The 11,743-nt window shown below is 37.8% G+C and overlaps 1 protein-coding gene across 1 annotated transcript; it reads left to right on the top strand.

The window, feature by feature from the left end:
- The first annotated feature begins 271 nt into the window (after nt 1-271).
- LOC126599441 (ethylene-responsive transcription factor RAP2-11-like) lies at nt 272-1,162 on the top strand. The gene has a single exon (XM_050265817.1). The coding sequence runs from the start codon at nt 398-400 to the stop codon at nt 1,058-1,060; it is 663 nt and encodes a 220-aa protein (XP_050121774.1). The 5' UTR covers nt 272-397; the 3' UTR covers nt 1,061-1,162.
- The last annotated feature ends 10,581 nt before the right edge of the window (nt 1,163-11,743 follow it).

Here is an 11,743-nt window from a genome sequence, read left to right on the forward strand (position 1 = left end):
AGTGAAAAAGAATTAAACTACTGAGAAAAAGCCCTTTAGCTATTGTGCAATAACAATCGGGATCCTAAACTTCAATTGTTTTCGAATGTGATTGAGAGTTTTGAGGAGCTTATTTGTGAAGAACCTTATTCATTTTTTTTCTTCTCTCTCCTTAATAAATAGGAACCTGCAATTATTTTTGGGAGTCTGCATTCCCTGATTAATTAATACCTTAACATATGTTGATATATACTTTGTAAACAAACAAACCCTAGATGAGACAATCAACATGCCATGATCCCTGTCATCATTCTTACAGTACTCAACATATTTACTATAATAACGCATAATTACATATGTCTTCTCTTTCATCCAAAGCCTAAAGCTATAACCCCAACCCTTGTGATCTCCAACTCTCATGGACTCATCCTCAGTGTCCCAACCTATACAAACACATACTTTCCAAGAAAACAAAAAGAAAAACATGAGAAAAGGCAACAAAAATGGAAAAAGGTTTCTGGGAGTGAGACAAAGACCATCAGGAAGATGGGTGGCTGAAATCAAGGACTCCTCACAGAAGCTGAGGCTGTGGCTAGGGACTTTCGATCAGGCGGAGGAGGCGGCGTTGGCGTACGATAAGGCTGCTAGGCTCCTAAGAGGCAGGAATGCAAAAACCAACTTTCCCTCATGTCACACGTTGAACACACATGAAGAAAACTGCAGCATATTGAGAAAAAATCCAAGGCTTTATCAGTTCCTTCAGCATGCAATCATGAAGAACCATGCAAGATCCTCGTCTCTAAATAGCGCGAAGATTAATCCGTGGGATCGAAACCAAATTAGAGGAATCGATTTTGATATACTTGTCGAAGAAACTATAGTTTGTTCTTCGAGTGGTGCTGCTACTACTTCTGGTCAAGATCATGGTGATCACGATGAGGATAGGAATAAAAAGCTTTGTGCACTTTCATTCGGTAGTTGTAAAGTTTATTCTTCTGTGGTTGTAGCTCCTTCTTTCAGTGCTTCTTCTCAGTGCCAACAGGTGCATGATGAAGAAGAAAAAGGTTATCAAGAGCCCTAATTAATTAGTCTCTTAATTTGTTATATGCAAATTTGGGTGGTTATTTTTGTGACAAATATGTGAAACAAGAAGATAATCAAAGGTAATTCGACTTTGGAAAATGATTAGATTTGTGTGTACGTCTGTATGTGGCTTCTGTTTAACGTGTTCTTCCAGCTTTTACTATCAATATTGAAATATGGAGCCTGGAAAATATAATTTGATAAGAAATTAAAATAGAGGTTTATTAGTAAGATAGTTACTTGCATATACAAGTTGTTAAGAGTCCGTTTGATAACTATTTGAGTTTTAGTTTTTTATTTTAATTTTTGTGTTAGAGATAGAACGGAAATTCATGGATAGAAGGGAAATTCATGGAAGAAATGAGAGATATAGATGAGCGAATGACGGATGGTGCATGAGAGAGAGATGTAGAAAGAGAGTGTAAGAAATGTTGCACAACATGAAGACTAAAAACCAATAACCAAAACTATTTTAAGTTGTCTTCAGTCTTCAGATTTTATTTTCATTTTCTGTTCTTACACCAACCTTCACTTTTAAAACTAAAAACGAACCCTAATTGTTTTCCGAAGTTAGAATCATAAATGACCGGAGGTTTTCAAAACTCATCATTTTAGTCCTCTGAGTTCAAAACCGATCAAAATGGTTATGAACTTTGAATTTATGCAGATGCATGTCTTAATTATGATAATGTATCACAGTGTTGCATTCATTGCTATATGCGAAAAACCTTAGCTTTATTTTAGGAAAAGTAATGAAAAGAGCTTAAAAACTTTGAGTTTTAACGATAAGGACAAAATAAGGGGTAAAGTGAATAGTACCAAGATTGACTTTTTAGTGTTAAAATGTGGTTTTTCATTAAAGTGAACAGTACCGGAAACTTTTCGTTAAAGTTTCCTTATTTTATAGAGAGAAGATGATGCAATATGCTTGTACATGTAGTAAAGCAGTCTAACATCTTAGTAGATAAAAGAGTTTTTATCAATGTGTCCCGGATTTGAAACTCCTATCTCTTTTAAATTATTGTAATGATTTTGAACTCTTCCTCTTCTTCTAATAATAATAAAAATAAATAAATAAATATGCTTGAAAAAATATAAATTTCTTGATTTCACAATTGTGTACACGTAGCTAAGCCTAGTTAGTTTTAACATCTTACGCGATAAGGACATGTTCGAATCATTAAAGAAAGAACTAGACAACAACAAGAATTATATTCTATTTGGTCAATTTTTTTTAGCCCCCCAACGAAGAAGTTGTAGGTGTGAAGAGAACTTTGTGTAAAATGATTCAAATAATTAGAAGAAAATTTGAATAATTAACTAGCTTTGAGTAGACATTAAACTATAGGAACATGTCACTCAGACAAAGCATGCATGTAGTCATCATTGGTACTAAAAGCCTACAATCAACGATGGATTCAGGATATTTATTTAAATTTTTGAAAGTCCTTGTTAATGTTCTAAAAGACGCTAGGCATTAGTTAGACGGCGGGTTAGGGTCTAGCACGATCTAGTCGGGGGTCTAAGCGGATTTAAGTAAATTTATTATATATTGTATAAATAAGTAACTATTAATTATACTTAAAAACGCATAATTGTATTAGCAAAAATAAATTGCAAAATAAAATGACATATAGATTATAAAGTATTAGAACATATTGAAAACATGAGGAACAAACATATAATGAGTGTTCATCTAAGTATTCAACAAGTCTCTACATTTTATTGACAAAATAATGCAAAAAGAAAATTATTGATTTTCTGTCTAAGTGAGAGTTGCAACTTAGGTGGGTGCCTATGCGGGTTTAGGCAGGCTAGGTGGGTGTCTGACGTGCTAGGCGGACGTCCAAGCGGGCCTAGGCGTACTTTCTTAATTTTCAAACACCTATGGACTCATTGGGGCAGTGACCAGTCGTCTAACACCTAGGCAGAGATTTTTAGAACAGTGTTAAAGGTTCAAGTTTTTTATATTAAAAGCGCATAAACAAATTTTAGTTTGTTCACGAAGGTGTTTATCGTACACTTGGTGGGTTTGTTGTCATCAGCCGAACTATGTTACACATATGTCAATAGATATTGATGTTTTGCCAAAGCAATCTAATGAGTGTTACCGAGAGCATTTGCCAAGTGTTATCGAGAGCATTTGCCGAGTGTTGTCGACGCAACTTGTCGAGTGCTGCTGAGATATGTTTAGCAAATATTACATCAATCATTTGATGACACAAAAAAAAACTTGTACCATATTTTTAAAGGATCCCTGAAAACAATTCACATGCTTGTTTCTCAGCCTTGGATGATCCTAGGACCAACTTGGTCCCAATGTGCATCCGCTCTTACCTATAATATCATTAAAGTTAGCTCAAATGATGAAAATAGAACTCCAACTTATCATAATCATAGCACATAAATTTTTGAAGTCCCTCGGTAAATGGTAGGATATACATCAGAATTATGATACATTTAAAGTTTGATTCCCTTCCACGCTTAGGAATCAAAATGTATTTACCATTTAACCAAATAACATAAGATATACTTTCAACCTTCTGGTCTTAGCTTGAGTCATCATGAAATGAAATCGAAAAGAAAACATATGCGAAAGTTATTGGTGTGTAATTGTAATGGTGTGACGTCCCACTCCCACAATTGAAATGTCCATTTCAATTTTCATGCCCGAATGTTTTTGTTGTTTTTCTCTTCGCGGGTTTAGGCCTCGTCCCCCACACACAACCCTCGGCTTGTATTCTTTTACTTTCGTTTTCATTACTTAATCAATTACGGAGATAGGGAATAGAGGGATCGTTTTATCTGGAAGTTAGTCATTTCTCATCACATTGAGCAAGAATGAAGTATCCTACTTTGTAGTTGATGGCTAACCTGAAGGTTTTGGTTCTTTCTAACCGCCTTGTGCGGATTTAGAGAGTAATGCAACTATTGTAGTCCGACGATCAAGTCTTATGTGTAGTTTGATTCACCTAAGTCATTATCTTCTTTTCAATAATAAAAATTGTGTTCATGGGAATAGCCTAAGATATATGAAACTGGTTGCACATCTGACAAATTGATTCTCTGGTGCATGTAATGATAAATTCTCTCTTGCAACTAAGATATAATACTCATAACTGTAATTTGTTTGATAAAAGTTTGTCGCATTTTGAAAAAGTGAAGTACTCTTTCAATACACGACAATAGAGTATCTATCCTACGCAAAAGTCCTCCTTTGTTTTCCTCTATGATTTACATGACAAATTGGCAAATCCTTATCAGAATGAGCATGCCAAATAATATGCATGGTGATCACTTTCAATGGCACACAACACGTTACCCACCCACATTGTCAAACGTACGCCAACATCATCTTCTTTTGCTTCCTCTACATAATTTAGATTCATAGCCACCGTCAATGTCCTTTTCATTATCCTCGCCACAAGACCATTTCGTCAAAATAAGGCATCGTTTGTGGGGTCTTGGTGACCTAATTGTGTTCACTAATTCAATAAACAAAATCGAACTTGTTTTAGATTGGGTTATGCATGGTACATGTGCTTTGCCTTCGTAGATTAAACTTACTGATCTGGGTGTAATGTCACCGTCACACGAGGAGAGTGATAGATAACAAACCAAATTGTATATGAAGCAGCTTGAGAAACATACATTCAAGAAAACTAGGGTTTTGAGAATTTTAAAGTTATGATTTGAAAGATGTCCATGGTATTTATTTTTTGTTAGGTCAAATTAAAAAGTTAAGGTATTGGGTTCAAAATCCGCTGTTGGGATGAAAGCCAGACTTGTGGCCAGGGAAAGCTGAAATGTTTCTGTGAGTCTTCCTGACCCCCAAAAGGAGTGGATAACCATGACTTACCACCAGTTGTCATTTTTGAAAAGAAAAGGAAATCTTTGTAACTGACAACAAACATATCACTACGACGCATGCCCACAAAGTTAAATCTCCTTTGTTTTTTATAACTCCTTACACGTAAGAATTAAGCAGTATTATATGGTTAAAACCATGGAAAACTGTCTAGAATCCTGTCAACACAACAAACAATAACTAATATAGGAATGTACTATCCACACATCAATTTTTACTTCTCACACGCCATTTGTTAATTTTTGTCTGTTGATCTTCTTTAATTTATCTGATCCAATGGCCGAAATTAGATGGGTGTGTGAGAAGTCAAAAAAGATGTGTGATCCCCGAACTTGGAGCAATGATCTCCGAACTTGGCTCAATTAGAACTTTAGTCCTTGAATTAAAATTTTGAGCATTGGTCCCTAAACTTATTATAATGTGGAGCAATAGTCTTTTTCGCCAACTTCGTTATTCATTGATCCAAAATAAATGGTTTAAAGGGGCAAAAAATGAATGAAAGTTCTAGCAGAGCTAGCCAAAAAAATCATTGCTCCACATCATTACAAGTTCGGAAACCAATACTCACAAATTTTCGTCCAGAGATCAAAGCTCCAATTAAACTAAAATGGAAGGACCATAGCTCCAAGTATCTCTATCGAAGAAAACCAGAAACATGCAACTAACTACTAACATTTGCTCATGTCAGATCAGTGGTTTCTCAAAAGTAGACCAAAAATAGGAAAGGAATACAAAACCCTAGCAATTTTCATTAAATATACACAATCTGACATCACCTTGGTACAAGGAATTTGATACCAGGTTCTACAAGTAAAAATCAAACACAGAAGATTCTCTGGCAACTTGGTACTCCATGTAACTGCAGTTTCCTCTCACTTACATGCAGTCATGACGTTGTGTTTCCCAATTGCAAACTTTCTTTCAGAACACACTTTTTTACCATCAAAAGGGAAAGTAACAAGTTCAAACTTTTAAACCACCTGCTCAATAAAATGACAAATATTTTGGAAGCCAATTAATTGCCCTATCATACATAAAGATTTTTGGCCGCTATATCTTGGTTATTGGATTCTCGATCAAGAAACTAACGGCAAAAAACTTAGCGTAGAAGATATTTCGGAGCATACTACAAAATCTCCGTATATATATAGTTCCAGCAAACACAAATGAGGGAAAAGAAAATATTCCCCTTCTTTATTACAGCCAATCCTTCAGCTCTTTCACAAAAAAAGGGAAAAGAACTGTCAAGGGAACTTAAACAAGTATTAATTACACAGGCAAAAGTAAACGTTAGTGCATTAGAAAGATGATTAGGAAATAATCCAACGATTAAAAACATCGTGTAATACATTACGAGCGCGAATAGGGAAAATTAATTCCGTAATACAGAAGTAATGAACTTAAGAGGAAGCAAAATACTTTGAAGAACATAAAGTCGATAAACAAGGACATCAATTCCAGCAAAAGAGAAAGAACAAGAACATCACAAGACCCCCAAAATTATTGTTCCAGGAAAAGAACAAGTTCGATCAGAACAACTGCGTAAGGTTGGTTACTTGAAAACGAAATTCAACCCACGAACAAAGACTTCTAACCAATTAATTCACCCCAAAGCATCTTACAGAAGAACGAGAAGAACAACTGTTTGGTATCCATTGAATTACAACAACAAAATCTTATCTCACTAAGTAGGGTTGGCTGTATGAATCTAAGAACGCCTTGCGCCAAGTCTTTCATTAGCTCCAAATACTCAATTGAACTACTAGATATAGAAATTCAATCATTACTATCGGTTTCGCCATCATAATCACAATGATGAACACAATAAACTCAAAATTCTGCACCCAAAACGACTAAATCTGAACACAGAACCACATACACACTGTGTACTCCACTTTGAATACACATAAGTTCATCTCGACAGGTAGATCTATACTCTAAAAATTCAATCATCTTCTCATCACATATATTATCAAACACTAAACGTTCTGTTAACCAACATGGAAAATATTAAATTTTCAACCAGTAATTAATAAGTTAAATAAAATATAAAGCTTCAAACTTCAGTAGAAACAAAAGCATGTCATAGATCATAGATCATGTATGTTCAAGTGCAGAATTTAGGAAAGTAAAACCATAATCTAGATAAATAATTAATTCCCCATTTAATTCCCTGCAGTAAACCACCAATAGCACATACAAACAAAATAGCAAACGCAAATTACCCACAAATCTGGTTTTATTTACCTTTTTAAAAAATTGACAAGCTCCTTGCCTTCTGGGTTCAGATCAGAAGCTGGAAAAAACCCCCAGAATTCAATCTTTCCCATATTTTCCCACACTTTCTCGGCAACCAAACAGAGCAGTTCAAAAATACCAGCAAGAAATTAAAAATAAATAAAGAGAAGAATGAGAGAGTGAGCGCTGGATGCAGAGGTTTATCGACCGATTCATGTTCTGTGTTTTTTCACAACAAATCTCATAAACAGATCGATGAACCGCTGCCTCCAGTGCACTCCCACCCGACCCCAACAACCAATAATTATTTCATAAATTAAAAATTAAAAAGAAAAAACAAAGACAAAAATATGTCAATCACCAACCGTAGATCTAAGAAATGAGAGATCTCACAACAAAATCAGAGATCTCACAACAACATTATATAAAATAATAATAATATATACTTACATACATACGCTGATGCATGTATTTATAGGGTGTGAGAGAAACGGATTGAGCCCAGGAATCTGGAGAATCGCATCACGCATACTCTCCCTCTCTCTCTCTCTCTCTCTTCTCTCTCATGAGTTTGTTAATAAGTTAACAAGAAATGCTAAATATACTCTCTCAAAAGTCTCTCAATTAACTCTGTCGTCTTTTGTTTTTAACATAATATTTTATAACGTTAACAATGAAAATTAACGTTAAAATTGAAAGTGCAAAGAGTTGTTTTACTTTAAAAGAGTCTAACAACGAAAATTAACCTTAAACTAGAAACTGCAGAGAGTCGTTTTACTTTGAAAGGGACTGATAACAAAAATTAACGTTAAACTAGAAAGTTCGTAAAGTCGTTTTACTTTGAAAGAGTCTGCTTAACATTTCATTGACTTAGTCACGGACCGGATGTAGTACAGTGTATTTTCAAGGGGTATTTAAGGCAATGTGGGTTTTGAACGAATTAATAAAGAGATCAAAATTATATTTAAGTTACAATTAGGTCTGAGAAACACCGAACTGCAAACCTGTAGAACTCCTGTTCTCTCTCTCTCCCTCCGCAGTTTGCATCTCATCGTCTCTCTCTTGACAATGGCAAACTCATATGCCCTCTTCTCAACTGGACCACCTTCCCTCTCTTAAACCAAATTCCCCAGCAAACCACCACGACGCATCTGCTGTGCAAACTAAGGCGTTAACCAAAGCTTCAGACCTGTTTAACCCAAAGGAAAACGAACTTCAGACGGACAAGCATTAAAAACGGAGGCAAAGAGAAAGAGAGATGAAGTGGCGGGGGCTGGGTTTTAACGGAGAGAACGAGAGTGACGCCGGCGCCGGTGAGGGGCGCTGGGTTTGACCGATGGAGAGAAGAGAGAAAGGCGGATAGAAAGATCATTCTGATGGGTCACAATTTTTCGTCGTACAGCTTCAAATTTTAATTACAACCGTTCAGATTAATCCAATGGTTATAAAATAAAATGTATAAATAACATGTGTATTTACAAATGTACGCTACAGAATCCCTCGTTCGGACTACTCCATCCCCCAATCATACAGCCAATACGCAAGTGACCATTTACCATAGTGCTGGAAATATGTTGAGTTTTGTATGCTACAAAAGCCCTCGTCTCGTTCGGGCTAATCCATCCTCCAATCATATAGTCAATATGCAATTGGCTCTTTACTATAGTGGTGGAAAAATATTGAGTTTTTATATAACGGTGTGAATTCAAACTCTATCAATAACTAATTTAACATTTAATATAATAAAATCTATTGTTTGACAGAGAAAAATCATACAGCCAATACATCAAATAAATAGATAATAATTAAATGAAGGTGAAAGATCTCTGCCGTCCATTAATGTTAAATCCATCGAGGGACCCAACGCAGTCCACAGGTCAGATTCGTCTATGAGGATTGACGACCGAAGCTCATACAGACCGATTGGCATATGGCTACAGCCCAAAGTCGTAAAACGGATCGAGCCATGGCAGGCTTTTAATCGTTTTCATCAAGGATGGGTTAGGCCTTAAATCTAAACTATCAAGTACGAGCGTTTTTAAACGAAAGTTCATATTGGAAAATAACTTACTTTAATGTTTGTAAATAGAGTCTCGCTCTCTCTTACTCGTCGCATGATTAGTGAGATTTTTAGAGCTCGTTTGAATGTGTTTTTGAAATGATTAAAAATATTTTTTGTGAGGTATTTGAATTCCCTAAGGAAGGAAAGCTTATTTCCCCGATAAGCTACAAATATGTACATATACATGAGTCAAAATAAGCACACAAGAGGGAGCCTTCACAAAGGTTGCTTAGGAGAAGTCTCAGCAGTCGGTAGAGCCCCAGAAAGAGAAGGCACCGGAGGGGGATCATTTGGAGCCTCAGTACTGGACAGAACCCTAGAAGGAGGAGGCATCAGAGGTTGATCATTTGGAGCTTCATTACGCGGTACAGCCCCAGAAGACGAAGGCAATAAATGCCTTTGGAACAAACCCACAAATCTCTGATGATCAAGTAAAACCTGACCATCAGTTTCTTTCATCTGGTCAAGCTTCCTCTTCATGTTTGTAGCATAGTCATGTGCGAGCCGGTGCAACTGTTTATTCTCATGCTTGAGCCCTCTAATCTCCTGTTTGAGACTCATCACTTCAGCCGCCAATGTTTCAACTTGGCGGGTTCGAGCAAATAGGCGTTGGGCCATATTAGACACAGAACCTGCACACTGAACACTGAGAGCCAGCGAATCCTTAACAGCTAACTCATCAGACCGTTTGGAAAGTAGTCTGTTATCTTTGGGAGTGAGAAGGTTCCTGGCCACCACCGCAGCGGTCATATCATTCTTCATCACGGAATCCCCAACGGTAAGAGGACCAGTAGGGGAGACGAAGGATGGGCGCCATATGTTGTCTGGAGAAGGCGGGGCTGCCTCTTCAACAAGGTTCAAGTCAAAACGACGGTCGGAGGGGCCAGACATTTTCAAAGGTGTTGAAGAGAGAAGAGGTCGGACAAATCAAGATCTTAGAAGTGCAAGAATGAAGCTTCTACTGGTGGAGATTCAAGTGTGCTTTGGAACTTAATGCCAGCCCCTATAAAAATCTGCACTCGACGAAGCTTCAGAAATCGAAGAGGCGCCTGCTCAGAAATCGAAGAGGCGTTTGCTTTCTCAAAAGCTGGGCTGCTTAGAGATCACGAGGGTTGATCTCAGAAATCGAAGAGGCGTTTGCTTTCTCAAAAGTTGGGCTGCTCAAAGACCACGAAGGCCGATCTCAAAAATCGAAGAGGCGCTCGCTTTCTCAAAAGCTGGGCTCCCCAGAGACCACGAGGGCCGATCTCAGAAATCGAAGAGGCACCTACTTTTCCAGCCTTTTCCAGCCTTGTCAGCACCTGTCACACGCACACTCAGTTTTGCGGAAATTATGGGCATTCTGTCAAAGACTTCTGGGGAAGTAGAAAACACATGAATCTTACTGTTCAATCACCCACTTCTCACACGCAACAATAGCTCATGGGTACCACAGATAACTTTGCCAAAGTTCTCTGCCAAAGTTGAGCACGTGAAGCTTGCAGCTCCCACTACATCGCTCTGACCAAGAAGGGTAAAAGAATAGCAAAGAAACAGCACTAACAAAGTTTAGACCCATAAATTTTGAAGGTCTAGCTACCATATTATTACCCACAAGGGTAAAGGAACAGTACCACTGCTGGATAATTGGAAAGTCCCTGTGTGTCAACCTCTGTGCTTCGTGGCAAGGTAGACTAGCAAACATGCCCAACCTTTACTCACATTCGAGAAAACACTCCCAATAAGATTGCTTGCTCCAAAATCGAAGAGGCACCGTCCTCCGAATCTCGAGAGCCAGACTCCCAACATGACTACTTTCTTAAAAATCGAAGAGAGGGTAAAGGAACAGTACCATTGCTGGATAATTGGAAAGTCCCTGTGTGTCAACCTCTGTGCTTCGTGGCAAGGTAGACTAGCAAACATGCCAAACCTTTACTCACATTCGAGAAAACACTCCCAACAAGATTGCTTGCTCCAAAATCGAAGAGGCACCGCCCTCCGAATCTCGAGAGCCAGACTCCCAACATGATTACTTTCTCAAAAATCGAAGAGACACTGCTCCCCGAATCTCGAGAGCCAGACCCCCAGCATGATTGCTTTCTCAAAAATCGATGAGGCATCGTTCTCCGAATCAATCGAAGAGGCGCTCGCTTTCTCAAAAGCTGGGCTGCTCAGAGACCACGAGGGCCGATCTCAGAAATCGAAGAGGCACCTACTTTTCTAGCCTTGTCAGCACCTGTCACACGCACACTCAGCTTTGCAGAAATTATGGGCATTCTGTCGAAGACTTCTGGTGAAGTAGAAAGCACATGAATCTTACTGTTCAATCACCCACTTCCCACACGCAACAATAGCTCATGGGTACCACAAATAACTTTGCCAAAGTTCTCTGCCAAAGTTGAGCACGTGAAGCTTGCAGCTCCCACTACATCGCTCTGACCAAGAAAGGTAAAAGAATAGCAAAGAAACAGCACTAACAAAAGTTTAGACACATAAATTTTGAAGGTCTAGCTACCATATTATTACCCACAACT

Source organism: Malus sylvestris, chromosome 14 (genome assembly GCF_916048215.2).
Source record: "Malus sylvestris chromosome 14, drMalSylv7.2, whole genome shotgun sequence".
Classification (NCBI taxonomy): Eukaryota; Viridiplantae; Streptophyta; class Magnoliopsida; order Rosales; family Rosaceae; genus Malus; species Malus sylvestris.

Excerpts from the sequence above, each read along its gene's own strand:
- LOC126599441 (XM_050265817.1), top strand. The coding sequence starts at position 398 with ATGGACTCATCCTCAGTGTCCCAACCTATACAAACACATACTTTCCAA.